At 37.7% G+C, this 21,250-nt stretch overlaps 1 protein-coding gene across 3 annotated transcripts in view; it reads right to left on the bottom strand.

Annotated features, from left to right (window-relative positions):
- The window catches only part of sgcz (sarcoglycan zeta), a 161,360-nt gene that overhangs the window by 14,944 nt on the left and 125,166 nt on the right, over nt 1-21,250 (bottom strand). For all 3 annotated transcript variants that reach the window (XM_085913017.1, XM_085913018.1, XM_085913016.1), the window contains 3 exons: nt 17,654-17,741; nt 3,915-4,037; nt 3,619-3,691 (listed from right to left, as the gene is read on the bottom strand). In XM_085913017.1, the coding sequence (XP_085769143.1) occupies nt 3,619-3,691; nt 3,915-4,037; nt 17,654-17,741 (284 nt within the window). The remainder of the gene's footprint in view (nt 1-3,618; nt 3,692-3,914; nt 4,038-17,653; nt 17,742-21,250) is intronic.

Raw genomic sequence — 21,250 nt, forward strand, 5'->3', positions numbered from 1 at the left:
AAAACCTGCTTAAATTAACGCTTCAACAATCGTGTGGAAAATACTTTCCCTCAGATCCTACTATTTAAATAAAAGAAAGGCGAGGGCTCAGACACATTTTAGACACATAATTTGTTAGACCTATGAGTTTGGCCCATTTGAATGTTCCAAGTCACTTGCCGAGAATCTCATTATACGCTACTCATCTCACGAGTTCCCACTGTTCGAAGCTATAAAATGTTTATTAATTGAATATATCTTCCAACCTTGAAATAAGCTTTTGTTGTTTTTCAATCCAGAGGTTGAGAGAGTGGAGGTAGACTGAGTTTCAGTGATGACTCATCTCCCTCCTTCCTCTTTTGAAATGATACATTTCTTAATTGGGCTGATTTGGAAGTAGGCCGCCAGGATGCAGGGCCATTAAGTCAAATCGCTTCTGTCCTTAAGAGACCTACCGCAGAAAAACAACTTAAAACATCAAAGAAGAATATTCATTTGGTAATGCGGAGGTCCCGCCGTCCAAGGGACCTACTACCTACCATATGTGGGATGGAGAGATAGATGGAGGGCAAAAATGAGGTCAATGCTAGGTGTCTCCAATTTGGTTTTAACAGTATCTCTTGCCATTTGCTAAGGACGTGGAGCCTTACTGAAGGCTCAACACTTAATAAGTTAATGCAGCACAAGTGGGACACTCGGTGACAGCAATTAGCAGTAATTATGCATCTACCAGCACCACTCCAGGACTGTGAATGAAAAGGCTGAGGGATAAAACAAGATCACTTGCTAGTTTAGCCCTTTCAAGAGACATATCAAAAAGACAGTAACTCAGAATATAGAAAAAAGGCCCCAAGGGTTTTGTCTACCCATGCAAATGCGCTTCACCAAGGACTGTATGCTTATTCTGGATAAATCACATAAAAAATAAAAAAAATCTATTCAATCTATGAACTAAGAATATGTAGTCAATGTCTTATGTTTCCATGTGGGAAAATTGCATACTTTTTGTACCAAGTCTCTCCTGGTTCATGTTAGCACAGATCATTTAATTCAAATGAAAACAATATATATTGTGCAGTCATCTAAGATTTCCCATGAGCATAGGCTGAATGGCTTTAGAAATTAAAAAAAAGAGGGAGTGAGCATGACAATTTACATGGCATTATATCATGCTATACATTGGAACCTCAAAAAGGGAATGAAGTCTAGAAGCTTATGCAATATCGTTTTCTTTTTTTCAATTCAGCCTTTTGCATCAAATACCTCAAAGGATAAATTTGTTGATAAACTTACAGATGCTTTGCTGATCTTAAAAGGAGCTCTCTCACTTGAGATTTCTATCAAGATGAAGCACTGCATTATAAACTTGCCCAAGACTGGATTAATCAACTAAATGTGTTTTTTCACTACCATCACATTTTTAATGAACGGCCTCAACTAGTAGGGAATCTGCTACTACAGTATAGGGCGATCAATATGTTTCACTGTGATGTTGGAAAATGTGAGCTGCGTCAAATCATAACTAAATCATGTTCAAACTGACTGTAAATAATCCCGAACGACAAAGAAAGAACACATGGATAATATTTTATGTCATCCGAAAGCCTCGATTTGAAAGCGAGCACGGAATGTTTTTAGTCAACAAACATGAAGCTGCACTTAGTTTTAAACTTTTAGTTTTTTCTTTTGAAAGTATGTTAACTCTGTTGAATTTGAGTCGCACTACAGTATTTTTTTTGTGTTGACAGACTGAATTCTCTCCGATGCCCTTGAGAAACACGAGAGATTTAAAATAGAAGAACTGCAAATGGAAGGTTACAGTCTTGGGGATAAGGGCAAAATGGCAAAGAGCTCACTCAAATCAGCGCCTTTGCTTACATAAGAGTTAAATCTCCCTCAAGGGCCTTCTCAGATGCCATCAAGGGTTTAAATGAGAGGAGGAGGAGAAGAAGCAGGACAAGAATGAGGATGGAAGTGTGGATCGCGCTGGGGAGAGACTGACTCAGCAACAGCTTGCTTCTCTCTGATGTGGATCCAAGCATTAGACAGTCACAGACCTGTCTCGCATGTCTCCGAGCATGGCGATGCAGCGGCGTGAGAGTTCTCAGCTATTGATTTCACTCTCCCCGCTCGGGCAAAGTATTGCTTTCCCCATGCAGTTGCTTATTTAATGTCCGTACCCTCGAGACCCAGGGCTTTTCCTTTCCAATGAAAACTCTGGTGTCACTTAATGATTTTAATATGATCATTGCTTTAGCAAAATGATGACTGCTTTATTTATGCTTGTTTGTGCTCCTCTGAGATACCGGCCTTCAAAATCAACAAGCTGGAAGAAAATGATCCTTTAGTCCGTGGTGCAAACCACAGTTGATGAATTCGGCAGACGATCGAGTCAGAGGTTTTCAATCAATGAGACATCTAAGAGTAATGCTTCATGGGTTAGTTGAATAACAATTTTACTGTCTGTGTTATGTGGAAATGAGAAGATTCATATTTCATTGCTGCTCAGTGAATACCGTACAGTGCATCCTTGCTTCAGAATAGATCTTATTTGTAACTAACTTGTTTATCTGGGGGAAATCGTGCTGTAGTGTGGAAATTTGTTGTGGCTTTTCACAGCATACTTGTTGACTATAATGATGAGCCACAGTTGCTGAGGCCCTTTATATAAAACACAAGCATTTTTTTCCTCCATCTATAAAGAGGAGATTGATTCAGCACAGACTAGCAACAAAACAATTTCTCATTAGTTTTTTTTTTTAGTTTTTTTTATTTTCAATACTTTATCAATCCATATCAAGATTATTTCTTTTGAAGATCTTAAACCATCACACATAATGCACTTTAGTCTCCCTCCCCATATACTTTTGAGCGAGCGGAATATTATGACCACAACTTACAGTGGTTATTATCACAACAGAAACTGTGACAATCTTGTAATAGTGTGCTATTTGGAAAAGAGCATTTGGTTGCCACGAGCAGCAACTAAGCTCAAGCACTCTGTGCTTCACTTTTAAGTGTCTGAAATGTCCATCACAGCTGCTATCCTTGGGAGAACTCGTTTAACGTTTCAAGTGACAAAGTGATCAGAGCTGCCTCCAGCTCCCTGGTCACTGTGATGGGCAGTCAACACAGTGGAAAGCAGCTAAAAGTCACACGGAGGAAGCATGGAAATAAAAAAACTCCTTTTACTTGAGTTTGTGTCCAATAATAGCTTAAATACAGGAGTGGTGGTAGAATTTTGTTTGTATTTTTTGAATATCAATTGACATAATAGTAATAAAGTGATAAATGTAATAGAACAATAAGTCCTCCTCCCAATGTTTAACATAGTTGAGCAATGTTCATAATAGCTTCCCTTTCCCATTCTTTGCGTTCACCTTTTCAGCTTGTTTAAAAAAAAAAGAACATTAGTCCTGATACACCTCTTTTTCTCCCTACATATTTTTTGAATATGCACAAGGTCATATTTCCTCTGAAATGCATTTGTTTGCTCATTGTCAGTGGAGGAACATGAACATTTTTAAATGGGATTGTGCAAGTTAAAAATCAATGACAGAAGATGAGGTATACATTGGAGAGCTGCAGGATAGTGACCCACGTATTATCTATATTCCTTATTTATAGCAGAGCACTTACTTTAAATCCTGGAATGGCTCTGCCCTCACGTGTGATGTCTGTACGGAATGGCTAAACACAACTCCTTCTGACCCTATGAAACAATACAAGAGACATATTTAGGTTGAAAGAAAAGAACAATAATTTCCTTCTATCTGCATAAGACACACTGACTCCGTTTTCAAGGATTACAATATGGATGAAAATATAATTTGTATATGAATGGATTGATATGTATGCATGTTGAGTATTTTTGACCCAATAATAAAAAGAACAATGCCAAGAAGAACAATTCCAGCTTGAATGGATAAAATCACCTGTCACTCTGAGTTTCTCAGTGCCGATACTGATCTCCTCTTCATCTGCAGAGAACAGAACTCTCTCTCCATCAGGACTCTTCACCTCAAACCTCTGACACTGGACCTCCACCATCTCTGAGCCTGATCAGGCGGAAAAGAAAATGGGATCTGAGTCAAAGATTTGGAGCACAGGAACATTCAAAGCATAAATAATGTACCATGCGGATGATTCCAGGTAAAGTGTCCAAGAGAACCACAAAGGGTTAGCTTAAATGACCCTAGAAGAATGTGAACTCTGAACTGCAAAGTGCTAAAAAATGTTAAGATGCTCATGCCTTGCGTGCTATTGGTGGGTGTATAGTACATCTGCTAAGATTGTAATATTTTACTAATATCTTACGGAAAGGGTGCTAAATGGTGTGTTCATACATCATAACAGATTGCACGTGCTTTTGGCACTCACTCACCCATCCCCATGAGCCAAGTTACTTCTACTCCCACACTTAAGGCACACATCTCTAAAAGCTAACCATCATTAAAAATGTAGAAAGAAAAAAAAATACTCAAGATCTTATCTCATTTCATCCTAGTGCCTATTTTTCTGGTTAGAAAGTTGTGTTGAGTTCTTTATCACTTAGATATGAAAGTTTTAAAGAAGAAAAATGGTCTGATTTTGTTTGATTGATGCTAGAATATTATTTTCCACCACTTCGGTTTTTGTACATTGAGCAACATTTTAAATTGTGAGAGGTCTCTGAAGCCAGACATAATTGATAAGATGGTGTTTCGCTCAAATAATCTGTAAATGTTGGAGAATTGCATTTGAGCTATGGTCGAGAGTGTGCTATGGATATCACACCCACCCACCACCACGACGCACAAATACACTTGCTTTTTGTTGTTGTTGCAAGACTATACTTGCGCTGGCACGCTCATTTTTTCACGCTTGGGTACCATCCTACCGAAATAGGGCCCCAAGAGTGTCTCAGTCAAACATTATTGGCCACATCAAAGGGAGAGTATCCCCCCTCACCCCTTGCTATCCTTTTTAAATCATCGACCAAAAACAAGCAGACAAGGTTTTGAAAACCTGACTCATCCTAAAGTGAAGTGTGCCAGTGTTACAAATGTATGCAAAGATTTGGAGGGGCATTGGCAGACACCATGACAGAGGAATGAAAGCAAGGGAAGAAAGGACTTTCAAGTTAGATGGAGAAAGAGAGGCTGCTTCAAATTGGAGATGTGCTGTCTCAGACATCCAGCCAGTAGTGTTTCACTGCTCAGCTCTGTCACATAATATAGCTTCCAGAGCAGCTTTCCTTGCATTGGAATGGGTCAGCACATTTTGAAGGATGTGTTTTATTCACATCACTTATTTCTTGAGGGTGGATAAAAGATTTTAAGAAAAGCTAGGAAATCCATGAGAGTGGAAAATGGATAAATATATTATGGTTGGAGATGAATGGGGTGAAAGTTTGCAAACAATACACAATGGGGACACATTCTCTCCAGCCTCATTACCAAACCATTTTTTTCTGCGGCCTCTAATTTGCTGATGTTTAAAAGGAAACAAAAACAGAGGAAATAATCGGAATAGAAATAATATTTTTCAAGCCAATCCCAGCTGACTTTGGACGAGAGGCAGGACACACATTGAACTGGTTACCAGCCAATCGCAGGGCACAGATAGACGGATAAACGGCCATTCACACTCATGCCAGTGCCCGGATTTCAACATACAAACTCTGAGCAGTGAAGGGGATTTGTCTTCGTGCCACCACTGCGACACATCTATGTGGAGGAAAAATGATGCTGCTGGTTTGTGGTGATAAGTTGATAATTGTTTACACTTATGATGAGAGCATAGAGTAGACATAAACAAAAAGGTGTGTGTGTGTTGACTGAAACACAATTGATGTTTGCTCATTTTGGAGTCACCTAATGTTAACTCTGAATTATAATCAAATCAAAGTGTGACTCGTCATTTTTTTTTTTACTTCCCCTCAGCTCCACTAATAGATGTACTAAAGAATGTAATCACTGAAAGAATAGTCCAATTTCAATTTATGATGCACAGTATCTGAATAATTCTGTTGACCAATTTCGATTTTGTAATTAAATCAAAGGGGGCATTAAAATGGTCGCCAAGTAACTTTTCTTTTACTACTGTACATTAAAGCATTAAGACCATAATAAAGTTATACAGCTTGGCTATGCTCGATTTTTAATTCCAGGCGTTAAATTAGTGTTTGTAGCCATAAAGGCATATTATGTGAGAAAAACTTCAGAAGATTCAAAAATTCAAAACACAAATAAATGCCTGAAGTATTAATCATACAAATAAACACAAATGTTATCGTACCAAACAGGCACTAATCAACTCTAATTAAAATTGTCTTTACAGTGCTTCATTATGGAATCATCTTACATTTTCCTTGATTTCTTAATAATTGCCTCTGTCATTGCGTGCCACTCAAGTAAATAAAGAGCCAAATAGCTCTCACCATGTCGAACGCAACACTAAGCGTGTTTATTAAACTTCAGCTGCCTGTCACCGGCTTATAGCATCTTCTATTCAGATCTATGGCTGCTGGATTCCTGCTACAAGTTTGAAGAGTTGGCAGCAAACAAAACTCGATGAAATTACTCTCAATTAGTGAGTCAATGTTTGAGAAATTTACAAATTGACTCGTAAAGTGGCTTGTTCTGGAGTGTTTTTAAAAATATATACTATATTAAACACAACTTGACAGATTTTGTATAAAAAAAATAAAATAAATAACCCGCCACTATTTTTAATTATTTTAGATTTATTTTTTTTCAAAACTGCATTGAAAATATTGTAAATTGTGAGAGGTCCTGTCTTGAAATCAGATATGATTAATAAACTAGTCATTCCCTCAAATAATCTGCAGACGCTGCGCTGAGCCAAAAACTGTTATTTTGAAGGTAATAATAATAATTGGCCTTCTTTCCATGCATTACAAATGCCACCCTAAAGGCTGAGTTCTGGGGACGGATCTGTTGTGAATATTTACACTATATTAAGTCATAAATAGCAGTGAAAACACCTTGAAGAGTCAAACAGATGAGACTCAGTAGCTTGTCAAAATGCTTTAAGCTACGAGTGGATTTGAAAACTAACCATCCTGATGACTTATTCAAATGTGTCTGATCTTATCTGTGGATTCATTTAATCATTTATAGAGTAAGTCGAGATGATATGCTTGCCATTTTCTTTGCTGTCAAAATGTATTACATTTCATGAATATTCAATGACCCTGTTGGCTGTGTTTGCAAGGTAAAATGTTAAGAATTAGTGGTGTGATGAGCATGGCGGTTTGCATATGACGCGCAGCGATGATTTGTGTTTTGTACTGACAATGGCAGATTGCATTTATGCGAGTTGTTCACACTAGGCAGCAATGCTGCATGTATTGGACAGTTTAAAATCTTTTGGAATCATCTGCTTATGACAATCTTAAAAGAATTATTTTATCCATTCTGTGAGAGAGCTTTATATATTCAGATATTCTGCATTTGGTGAAAAGTCAGACCTGGTATTTTCTTTGTGGCTGTATTCAAACACTGCACATAAACCTATATAAAATGGTTTATGTGCAGTGTTTGAAAACATTACTGCTTGAATTCCAGTAAAACTACACTTGAATCAAAAGTTTTTGTTTTTTAACTGTCAGTAAAAATGATATCAATGCCTAGCAGGACTTTTGAAGCATAAAAGAAATCATATTTCATAAGGCGAAAAGTATAACAATTTAATGGTTTAACATAGAGATGCTGAGTTAGTTTTTTCTTCACCTCCTTTTAATTTGTATATGCATATTATGTGCAATCCAATATGCAACACAACCTCCATTTTCAACCACTATTCATGGTTATATGGAAGTTGTTTGGGCAAAATGCAAACTTTCATATAAAAAACAAATAATGCCAGTGTGGGCTACTACGCAATCAGTGACCCCAAAAACACAGTATCAACAACTACAGAAAATGTTCGCTAGTGGTGTGAGCAAACACAACTCCTAACTATTCAAGTTAAGTGAGACCAGCCACTGAGTGGATATCTGAAATTGGAGTGATGAAAGGCAAAACCAATTGCATTATTTTGCCACATCTATGAGGCAACAACATGAAACCATAGGGTCACCACCAGCACCAGCGCTTTAATGGAACATTTTTTACTTGTCAAAAAAGCAGGGCCAGACCTTTAATCTTTCTGAGTGTTTCTTCAACAAGCCTTAGGACAGAAACATTCAGATTTTGACCAATTGCAGAGTGTGTGTGGTGGTGGTGGTGGTGGTGGTGGTGGGGGGGGGTGTCATTTAAAATGATCATAATGTTCAATAAAATATCAAAACACATAAAAGGGGAAGACAAATTAGTGTTGTTACTGGCTTCATTTGTCAAACTGAACTTGAGTCTGCAATGATACAATATGATTTGTTTTTTTTAACAACCTAGGGGCTCACAGCATAATCAATGTACTTAATACGTATACAACACATAACATTTGACTTTCTTTTGCTATTGTTATTTGTGTTGTTAAACCAACAGCCAACAATGAGTTGTAGTTTTACTGCACTAATCATGCTGGGTTTTTTTTGGGAGTCTTGTTTTAGAATCTTTAATTTCTGCATTTGCAAAAAACAGTCAATATCAGTGAGCTTCTTTTGTCTGTAAAGAATATAAAAAAATATCATATGGAAAGTTAGGGTGCTGTGCAGTATGGTGTTTCCTGGATTTGACATAGAGTAAGTTCAGTTGTAAACTAATTAAGCCTCCTATCTGTCAAGAGGTTGCTTTGTTTTGCAGGAGGTTTGTACAGCAAAAACATTGCATAACCTACACATTTATTCAAACTACCTACCACATGTGGGCAGTTTTTTCAACAGAGCCAGCACAAGTGTAATGAAGGGGAATTGCAATAAACAGCAGGATTCATTTGGTATTTGCACACGACTTACTGAAGTCTTGTAATAATAGGTAATGACAGCTTACATGTACTTCATTAATTCTGATAGATCATTTTAATATCTGACGTATTGCCTCCATGGAGGTTGTTTGCACTTTCACATTTTTATTTTTTTTGCAGTTTGCTCTGTGCAATATTATTCCAAGGTTCATAACAGCATACGAAATGTGAAACTAAAATATTTTATTTACCATCAAACAGACAATGCACACACATTAGAATAATACTCTGAATGTGACCACTAAAGAGGTCTGATCATTTGGAAATTGAACACCTTTTTCCAACAACCTCCTTTGACTGTCATACGGATTAAGTGTAAAGTTGAATCTTGAAAAAAACAGTGTCAGTACAATATGCTGTAACTTTATGGCAGTCAATAAAATATTCATTTTCAGACACATTCCAAGCTCATAAAAAAAAAAAAAAAGATGTCTCCTTTTCCCCTTTGTCCTTTAGCTTGATTGATATTGAACAAAGGGAAGCCTTAATATCGAGCTATCTTTAAAATGATGAGGTGGCTCTCGACTTTTTCACATAACTATAAAATATGGTATATTTCCATAGGCAGGTCTGGCGGTATAAGTCAGTGGCATTTCATCAATGGTGTATGTGGAGAGAGTGGGCATGTTGTTCCTCAAAAAAAAAAAAAAAAAAAAAAGAATAGTTTAGTGTTTTTTTACAGAAAGGACATTCTATGAAAAACACTCAAGAATTCAATATTCAATATTATCTATAAACAAATAGTTAGGAATGTTTAGGTAAACACCATAACCATTTGTCTTTATTTATTTAAAATAATAATAATTATTTAATGGTTTCTGTTGAAGGACATATCAAACTAAAAATAAAAACAAGCTTACTGCACAGTGTATAACAACTGATGTAAGGATAAGCAAGGTCACGCCTCGAGGGTTATACAGTCGATCGTCCAAACGAGGTTGCAATGTCAGGTCTGCAACTCACTATCAAGCTGAAGGATGTCTCCATATAGCTGTAGCAGTTACATCCTTTCCCACACTTATGGACAACTAATGAAAATATAGTATGACGTACAGCAAGGTAGTGTTAGTCAATTGACCTTTGGATAATATAAACAGAATTAAAGCTATAGGATCAACAACAGCAGTACATCCACGTCTTTATCGAGTCCTTGGCAGCCTCTTAAAATGTATTTCAGTTCATTAATGCTCCAAGCTATGTATTATTAAATGGCTCATTAAAATTATTGACTTGATCAAGGGCCGGCTTAATAAAATGGGCAAGTTGGGCTGTTTGATCTATTGATTAGATGAGGCAGTGACACAGTATCATACTAATTTCAGCATTATCTTTTTTTCTGCCACCAATTAAAGGCAGAAAGACCTCACTCTTGCTGAAAATGAGATCGCTGTGAAACATGATTGTTATGTACACCATTTGTTTCTCAGAGGGGGATTTGCAAAGATGCAGATTCATAATTAGAATGTGTGTAATGGAACAATTGAATTTTATGCAAGGCTTTGCAAGTGTTCACTCTCCGCACACTAATCAGAAACCAATTTTCGCCGACATTCAGCTGCTTAACTGCGACGGCAACCTCATGTTTCAAAAACACGATTGCATTCATTAGGTTCGCCGAATTCTTTATTTTGCACTTACAAATCTACAAATCTTAACTACAATGGTACATTAAAGCTTTTGCCTTGGGGTCATCAACATACTTTTACCACATAGTAGCGCCCATTAACCTTTTGCCTTTCAGTCCCTTAATTTCAACAATTTTATAATCCTAATTTCCAAGTAACAGCATCGGAGAAATGATCTGAGTAATTCCACCCTGATAAAAGAGAATGTAATTAGTGTGGGAAGTTAAAGATGATGATAGCGATAAAATGGAGTTTAGAAGGCAGTAACAAAGTCGATGGGGAATTAATGCATTGCATGAAGAGATGAGATCCACACGTGATTAAAAACCTTGCGTGAACGATACAAATGACAATCAAGGGAGGGAGCGCTTAGACCTTAAAAAGATGGAAATCAAAAACCTGCGCTCATTATCAAGAATTATACTTCTTTTTCATACACACAATTTGAAATGGGGGAAAAAAAGTACAGAATGATATATGCACCTTGAATCATAGTATAGACCTCCACCAAGGTCGATTTCTTTTTCTGCAGTCAGCAGAACGGACTCAGAAAAGAACAAGGCAGTAGATGGCAATGAATGGCCTTTGTTGCAAACTCTCATACAAACACAAAATGGTCAATTTCCACCCTGGTAATAGCAGGCTGACTTCTGGTGGAACACAAACATCATTATGAATGATAATGTGAGATGAGAAAATGAACACTCCTTCACAAAACTGCAGGAAAATCACGTGTAGCTTCTTGCAGTCGTGCTAAGTGTCAAACAAAAAAACAGCATTTGATTGCTTCTTCATGGCGCTCAGATGTAATCAAGTCCGTTCATGGACATGGTAGTGGGGACATTACATTAATGTGTATGCTCTTCAGAGTCGACAGCAAAAGAAAAGAAAAGCAGGCCAGCGGTACTTGTTTTATGAGTCACCAGGTGGGGATGGCATGATGGTAGCGGCTGTTATTTTGTTTTTTCTAGTGTGCAACAGGACAACACAGAGCTGGGGTGGCCAGACGTGTTCTGCCTCTTCTGACTGCAAGTTACACGTGTTTCTTTCTTCCATGCTTCATGTAAAAGTATCATTTTGAAAACTGTGGATGGATCTCAGGTCTCTTGATTGCACCGCTTCACGATAATCTCATGCTGTCATATTAAGGAGCTCTCATCTGTTTTGAATGTACATCAAAGTGCAGGCATTGAAGACTGAAGAGCTTTCTTTGAAGAGAATAAATCAGAGGATCACTTATGTTTTCTTTGACAGCAGTGTATTCAAAGTAGCCATGTACGCCTTATCAATTTTACTTCATGTATGTATATTTGTAAATTGTGTTTTATGTTGAACAGTATTTAATGCTTGAATATTTTAATTACACTGGCTATAGTTTCTGTGCAAAAAAAGTCTCTAGAATGTCTTTATGTCAAATGTACATACTGTAATAAATAAGCAACATATATAATAGATCAATAAAAATAATTTATTGATGGTCAACAAGTCATCATTGCCAGTATGACATTCTGGTAGAACTTCCTCACTAGCAAACGGAAAACAAAAACTATCACACATCACAGAGCAAGCCGGCAAAATAATTGGTTCACCACAATCGACACTGTCCCATCTGTATGAGCGCCCTGTTATCAGGAAAACCACCTTGATCGCAGAGGTGCCCACTCATCCCCTCCATCATCCACTCAGCCCCCCCTGCCATAAAAATACCAAGTTCCACTGACCAGAAAAATATTCCCTGGAAAAAAAGAGAATCTGCAAATTTAAAAAGAAATAACTATCACGTCACATCTCAACCATATGAGAGGTTTTGGTCCTGCTGTGAGTGGGCACTGGCAAGTTTGCATTCAGTTGAAGGGTCACTTGTTTGGAGCAAAAAAAAAAAAAAAAAAAATACTCTCTACTTCTCCTTACTTTCCCAGATATTGACGTTGCACAGTTCACTCTCATGAGTGGACTATAATGAAGTATGGATGGTGTGCTCACTAAGGTGGCGTTCACTGAATGCCTTAAGTCTGTTTGCTTAAACAAGTCTGTAAGTCTTCATGACACAAAGCATTTTATGTAACTTGTTTTGATGTATTTTATTAAACCTAATTCACACACTTTGTATACATGCACTATAGGAGACATTGCATAACGTCCATTTAAACGAAACAAATCCAACAGTGTTGGACCCTAATGAGTTTAGGGGCTTTGCTCCAGGGCACGTCAATAGTGCTACCCCATTACTGCTTACAACTTGCACTTTTTTTCAGATGCAAAGTAAAATTGCATAATTTGTGGAGGAAACGTGGAGATGCACGGCCTTGTCCCAACTAAACTCATGTGGCCTGTCTAGCCAAAGAAAAATTTGCCACTCTACATGTTTAAGCCCTTCCAGTATTTCTCCTACTTCAAGAACGTGGGCATTCATTAGCGGTGCATGCACTTAAGCAAATGAAAATTCAATAAGACCGGCATGGCATAACACTTAGACACTCACATACATTTTGCTGTTATGATTAACAACCTTGGCAAGATAACAGCACACAAAAAGCAGAATAAACCTGAGGAATAACTGCTCCAGTCAAATAAAAAAATACTAATGCGGTTTCACTTTACAGGTGAACAACTTTACACATGCTAAGAATATTAATAAGCAACAGACTAATCAATCAGTGTCCCCCGAAATTAATCATAACAAGACATTTTGGACAACTCTTTGCTTTTCCATTGCAAAATGACTTTTTTTTTTTTTCCAAGAACTTGAGAATCCAAACCTGGAGGCCATCAAAAAGTTTGGGATGACCTTGAACAGAGATGGTGTGCATGTCCATCAGTGATATTAATAGAAACTTAAAGACAATGTACTACAACTGCAAAGCTGTTTTAAATTGAGACATCATGGGGAAGGGTCACAGAATAAGCGGAACTTAAACTTGTAATGCTTAGTGGTCCACGGTAGTTCATGTCAGTGTTTTAAAGTCTCCAACTGTACTCAACTCAATGGGATCTGACCAGGAATACATTTGTCTATTCCTTTTTGATGGCCAGGATTCAACTGCTCATGCTGTAACATCACTACCTCGGTGGGTGAAAGGGTAGGGCTTCAAAAACTCAAAAGTCCACACATCATCTTTATGGTTGCCTATTAAGAACACAAAAATGAAAGGTTCTCACTCACATAAATGAGCTGACAGAGAGGACGGAGGGAAAGATGAGAAAGGGGGATGAAAGGAAGTGAGTGAGTGAGTGCAATAAAAAATGAGATAAAGTGCCCAAGGCCAACAAGCGTACTCAGAATCTCTTCTGCAGCAGATGCATGCTCAAGGGAGCTCACTTGTTAAGTGTGTTTGACTTAAGTTAAGGCACTTACAAAGTAAACAGTTTCTTTCATCACAAGGACAACACATCAAATCCATAAAAGGTTCAACAAGACAGCTTCAGTTGTGTTGACAGTACATACTGGATGTACTCTGTGCATACATGAATTGGTTTGCTGGCATAGTTTGCAACATTTTACATGACTTATGTTTGATATTTGAAAAAATAAGGTATGGCCCCACACACCAGGTGACCGATGTTGCCGGGAGGTTAGAAGTGAAAACATTTTACATGTTGTATGTGCGCTAAACGTTGCTTTGATCACTATAGGTCAAAGGTTAAGGAAAAAAAAACAAATATCACAAATTCCTCTGTAATTTCCCCGTGTGGGACATAAGGAAAGGAATGTCTAATGTAATCTACATGTTTAAAATAATTTGCCCATTTTGGCAGCAGATGTCATTTTGTAATTGTTATTTTATGTAGAATTAGTCAAAGTAAAGAAAAAAGTTTGATTAAAAAAGGAAATTCACAGGCCTTTTTTTTTTTGTGTGAAGATTTACTACTGTTATGGTACAGTTCATCATTTTCCATTTGTGTTCGACTTAATCCATCCATATAGTGATGGACTTCACATTTATTTAATCTTTTCTTTCTAGTGAAATACGATTTTGTACAAACAGTAGTTCTTCTTCTTGTGATGGAATACAGATCGGGGTTTTACCAAGGTGAAACATTTCTACTTCAAATGTGGTAAGCGTTTTTGTGAAGAGGGAAAAATGCTGTTTTTGGCTGGGTAATTCCTAAGAGGAAGCACTCTCAATATGTTTTTGTTTTTCCGTGTGTGAGGGACAGAAACATAAACGTGTTGGCGAGTCAGCACAAAGGAAACGAGAAGCAGTGGCAGGCCAAGACCAAGGGGTTTTCAGATAATCCTCCGAAGAATTCATTCTTTTTCATTCTGTCTTATCAAGGAGCCACTTAGACATTTAAAGTAATCATGTGCGTGTGTTTGTGTCTGAACTCAGAGTATCTGTGTGAAGACAGTTGTCACGAGGCATGTGCAATGCATTTTAATATGTATCCAGTCATTGGTATTCAGGAGAAATTCCGAGCCTGTGCTTGGCTTTGTTCAAAGTGTGTGTGTGTGTGTGTGTGTGTGTGTGTGTGTGTGTGTGTGTGTGTGTGTGTGCACGTGTGTACGTGTATGTGTGTACGTGTATGTGTGTGTGTGTGTGTAAGGTAGGTCATGCAACACAGTTCATGTCATCCTCTGGCGACCTGACTAAATTGACTGCAGACTGTCGCGCCAACCAATTTTACAGAGTGATTCTGCCTACTCCAAGATAGGCATGCAGACACACTCACATACATCAGCATTAAAGTGGGTTTCTTGGTGAGGAAAGCTGCTTTGGGGAGCTTTAACAGTAGGAAGGGAGCTGTCAGGGATTTCCTACCTTCAAAGTCTAAGAGAAGGAAAGGCTGTACATGTGTGGATGTGGGAGTGCGTGGTCAGCGTATGAAAAGAGCTGACTTATAAATATACCCCAGTAGCTTTGCACAAGATAAGGGGAATGAAAAAAACCCCCAGAAAAACACCTGAATTGGACTTTAAATATGATGTGATTTGGTTTGCAAAACTCATCACCAAAATACCACATGTGATAGGGATGGCATCATTCTTCGTGTTATTAAAAAACAACAATAAAACTTGTCTTCGAACATGAAGAATGCGCCTAGTTCATTATCAATTGTACACATTGCTGACAAATAGACTGATGGATGGACCGATCGATGGACCGATCGATGGACGGACCGATGGACGGACCGATGGGCGGGCGCGCGGTCGGACGGACAGACAGACAGATAGATTGATAGATAGATAAAAGTGACATCATTTTTCATCTTTGCCAATATTATTGGCACAAGATCTATAGATTATTCCTGACAATTGAGTACTTGCAAATTTATTTTGAATGTTTCAATTTCTCACAGGTGTCAAATCCAGGTCCAGAAAGTAAAAACCCAGCCACAGTTTGTGTCCCGGAGCTCCAGCCGGTAGAGAAGAAGCACCTGTAGACTTAGTCAAACTCTTTCCAGGGCTTTTACTTTCTTGGCTGGGATTTGACACTTCTGTCATTGTTTCATCTTCATTTCAGTCTCAAGCAGAATAAACTCAATGCCTTGTTAAGGCACTACAAACAAAATCGTTGGTCTGTATCTTAACTAGCATTGTGAACAAATTATTTTTAGTTATTTTTCGTGAAGCTTCAAATTTGCTTGATGAATCAGTTGCATTTTTTTTACTGCTCTAGATGGATGGCACTGTTGGTATAAGTAAAGGAGTTTAAGAAATGGTACGTTATTGTGCTTTAAACTCAACGTTGAACAGAGAGTACAATCTGAGAAGGTCTTGCTTGAAATTGAAAGGTTAAGACTTGAAACTGAGAGATATCACTGTACAAATGTGACTTACTGCACTCTGGCATGTTGGTGTGAAATAAAACAAAATAGCAAATAGTCATCTTTGGAGATCCATACTCAAGGGCTGGCCCCCAAGGTGCAAATTCAAGTGTCAAGAGTACAAAAGCAACAGCTCTGAGGCTACTAACACACTGACAACTCATTCTAACCCTTCAGACTTTCTTTAATGTTTTTTGTGTGTTAGACAGACCTCATATTGCTCTGACTTGTAACCTGTTCTCACTGTGTAACTGAAACTGAACGATAAGCGCAGCAGGGAAGGTGTGGGAGGCAAAATCCACAGCTGCTCGTCAGTAGCTAAGAATCCAAAGACACTATAAGACGTTCTTAAAATAACTGTACACTGCACACTATATCTATTTAATGTCCCATAATGTTAAAACTAATCTACATTATAAAAGTTAACCTTAGTTTCAGCCTCAATAAAACAAATCCTATGATTCAATATTTAAATTGATATGTTAAAACTAATCTATACATTATAAAAGTTATCCTTTTCTTCAAGCCTCCAAAAAACAAATACTGAGATTCAAATATTTATGTGCCAAATGATCGATGAACTGAATAGTTATTTTCTCATTGCGCATTTTCACTCACACAAACATGCACTCACGCACTCACACACACGGCTTGATAGTCATAAACAACACAAATGGCGGCACATCAATCATAACTCTACTGTTGTTGCAGTCTCATAATTAGCTCATCTCTGTGTACCTTGTTCGCACGACATTAGGAGGCTAACCTTTCCAAGTCATTAAATTCTAATACTACTGGTTACTTTAATTTACTTCTTACCAATCTATCAACCAGAAAAATGTGCAGACATTAGCTGGCAAATTCCCATCGAGAAGTGAGACATTTGAACATATCACACTGATCTCTCCCTACAGCTGGATGAATGAAAATGAGTCATACATTAGGCAGACACATTTGTCATTCAACGCATTACAGCATACAACTTTCATAACTGATTTGTTCAAAGTCTTTGCATGCTTGCCTAAGTTATTAAATTCTATAGGAAGACGTCATACACGCCACACAAGCGCAGAATTATATCTTCTGAAGAACAATAGGCTTTCACTAATCCAATTAGAGCTGATAAAAATGATTCGGTCAGAGAAAAAAAATTGCTTTCAAGGCTCAGTGAGAAAGCCTAATGGAAACAGATAGTATTTAGTTTAGTAAACAGAGGGGGGTAAATGCATTTAGGAAGTCAAGCAAAAACAAAGCAATATAACTTAATGTCCTTTGAGAAATGATCTATTTTCTTTTATGTGTTTTTGTTCACTCTTCGCAGTGTGTGTGTGTGTGTGTGTGTGTGTGTGTGTGTGTGTGTTTGCGCGCCTTACCCACTGTGAGTTGACCAGTCAGTTGTCCGTCATCAGTCCTAGCATTGATAGTCACATTTCTATCCGACTGCATGATCAATGGACTGTCCTGCAAAAAGACACAGAGGGGTGTCATTAAAATAATTGCTCCACTAATGTTAATTATCGACCTGGATACACATACCACAACACAGATGACCAAATGTATCAGCTCCACCATTTCTTATGCTTCCATCAAGAGCATGAGTGACAAGAACTGCTTTTGTTTGTACTGTGAGGCCCAGGTGGAAGCGGTGACCCGCGTGACCTTTTTTTCGATCCCACAGCTGGATTGAGACACTCAAATTCACACTTCATCACTCTCTCACTTTTCTTCCATTTGCTCCCTAAAGTTACACGATTTCCTGTGCCATCTCTTTCGTTTGTTTTCTTTTTATGCCTTGAAATGGCATTCTTGTTTGGCACCATTAGTTGAATGGCTCACAGGTGGCTGAATTTCTGTGAGGGTTTCCCCAAATGAATCATTTATTGCATGGTTCTAATTGGATGTTTTGGCTTAGTGATATAGATCTTCCATAAATGATCCCTTCAGGTTTAAGAAATAAAATACTGGGTACCAGCTATTAGATTACATGTCAGTCACATGTCACATCAATTAAATACACTTTGTATGTTATTTTCTATATACCAGTGAATTAAACATCACGGAAAATGATTTTGGTGAATGCAGATGTTTATTCAAAGCATTTTTACATTGGGTGGCAAATTAAATGTGGTAATCTCTGAACATCATCTTTCTCTGTATTCAATGTATGTACTGTATTTACCTTTTTACTTTATTTCTAATGATACTCAGATGGCTCCTGAAACTCAATTACAGCACATACTTACATCTAAATGGATGAGCCTGTTTGTGCTCCTGACACCACATGAAGCAAAGACACACAAGCATGCAAAGAAAGGATGCCACATATGACTCACACACACACACACACACACACACACACGCGTGGGCACCCACGCACGCACTAATTAGAGAGGTTTTAATTAAGGTCATGTACATGGTCAAACTGATCATTGTAAACGCACACAACAGCCACTCAGGTAGACAATAAAATGGTTTGATGCACATGGCACTTATATGCTCCCAAAAAAGCATGCATACTGGATTAATTATTTTCAGGAAGGCTTGGGATAAGCTTCACTATATTATCTTTCCACTCTGTTTAAAGCGTATGGCTGCTTTGTGCAGCTTGACAGATGTAATGTTCTCAACATCATTCCAGCTCAACGGGCAGTGCATATGAGCGGCCCTGATGCCATTCACTAAGTGCATTGCTCAGTCATCTAAAAACATGACTGTATATGGAAAGTCTTATTTCATTAAGCAACCATATGCAAATGAATGGAAATTGTAGTTGTAAATAATGAATATTAAGCAGACGATAATTGCTATTTGTGCAACACCTGGTTGACACCGAACAATGTGACTAGTACGAGGATATAGTCACCATAATTAAATCTACTGTATTGGAAAATGAGGTAGCTCTAATTAATGCCTTTAAAATGTCAGGTATCAGATAGGATTTCTATAGTCCTATAGTCTATCATTACAGGAACATGTTTAACAATATATCATCACTACAAATCAGGGACGCAATGACCATGGCCTGTGCTTGTTTTGTTTACTTCCACTGGGTTAAGGTTAAGGTTAAGGTTAGTTTGGAGTCAATCAGACCTTCATCAAGTATCATCAGTTGGTCCAAAGTGCTGCAGCACACCTCATGGCACTCGCAAGAGGAGGTTCATAACGACTACGCTGATGTCCCTTTCATTGGCTCCATGTACATTTTAGAGTTCTCTCAGCACGAGACTTGTTTTTTTTTCAACTTGTTCTTATTGTTTTACCTGTGTTTGTTGTTGTATGACTTAATTTTGTTATACATACAGCGCTTTGCTTTAAAGTGCTCTAGATATACAGACAGTTGAGTTGAGTGTGAGCTCCTCACTTCCTCTTCTTTTCTTAGTTTTGCCCCAGGAACAGTAATTTTTTTATGTAACCCCAAGTAAGTAAGCATAACATTGGATTACGGTCTAGGCATTGGTCTGGGCATTCCATCTTAATCATAATGAAGCTGATCTGATTGCTTTTTATTTATTTATTTGGAATCCTTGTTGGGGCATCCATTCCAAGGGCGTTTTCTCTTTGACATAAGTCAACATGACTTTCTGATCCATGGTCCCTGCAATGTAACAAAAAGTCCTGACACCATAATATGGGAAGCGTCACTTGTATCATGTTTGTGCCATCATGCGTCACTATCTTTAGGGGGGGGGTGTAAAAAAGACCCGAAAAGAGCAATCATGCTTTCATCAGTCCATAAAATGTAGCCTCATTTCTCTTCAGGCTGATGTTTTTGACAAATTGTCACCTCTTCAGCACATTTCATTCTTTTTCCAGCAATGGAACTCGGGGTGGTTTTACATACACGTCTTGAAGGAATGCAAAGGAATTGTCCAATCCTGTCTTTTTGCTTTAATCAGTTCTTTTCACACTGCTATTATCGTGAACACAAATGTAAGACCATACCAACCTTTGAAACGAGGAAAAAAAAAAATCTAAAAAAATAAAAAATAAATCCCACATTTTCTTGTCATTGACAGTAGAAGCAATGCAAGGAATCACAAACACTATTCTAATCTGACTGTCAACAGATCTGGGGCACTTTTAGCTGAGCTTCACAATGAATATAGATGAGTCTACCTCAGATAAACCTCGACACAATCCAATGCCACGTTCACAAACAATCCTTTCGAGTAAAAGAGCACTGATTAAAAAACACAAGTATAAACTACTAGACCAGCCTGCAGCATTTCTTCATAAAACATGTAGTGATAGGAGGTTAGGTTTTACATTATGATTCAAGACAGAAATATCCTAATATAAAACCAAACGCACGCATGTACGCACATGCACAAATTCACGCACAAACTCTCCCATTGCGTTTTTTGGCAAACATTTTTGAAAATATATTGCAAACCCTTAAATCTGTATAACTGAATTTTGCAATTCTATCAGATCTCCATCCAATATTTCACCTCCAGTGTTATCACTAGTAGTACATATTTTTTTTGAAACATTTTTTAATGCCGGTACTATTAAGCAAAAGTACTCACCAGATATACAGTACAATAAAATACAACTTTATTTATAGAGCGCATTTGACAACAACTGGAGCTCGTTTTACATACAACAATGGACCAACCAAAAAGATGTCAATGAAATATTTGATTTTGAGACATGCAGTAAAATATGGCAGAAGCAAGTACTATAATATAAACATAAGCACATTACCTGACATGCAGTAACTAACACATATGGAGTGGAATATAAAACTAACATGTTAAACACCTGAAGTTAATGGCGTTTTCAAAGTCATTATTTTGGAATTGGTCCACCTCTTTGCAGCCATAATTGCTTTCACTCTTCTGGGAAGACTTTCTACCAAATGTTGTTGGCATGTGTTTCTGTGGGAATTTCATAGCACATTTGTGAGGTCAGAGGTCATTGATATTGTTGGTCCTGAGAGAGGACCTGGATCACAATCTGTACTCTGG

Source organism: Syngnathus leptorhynchus, chromosome 5 (assembly GCF_054491065.1).
Source record: "Syngnathus leptorhynchus isolate UIUO chromosome 5, UIUO_Slep, whole genome shotgun sequence".
NCBI lineage: Eukaryota > Metazoa > Chordata > Actinopteri > Syngnathiformes > Syngnathidae > Syngnathus > Syngnathus leptorhynchus.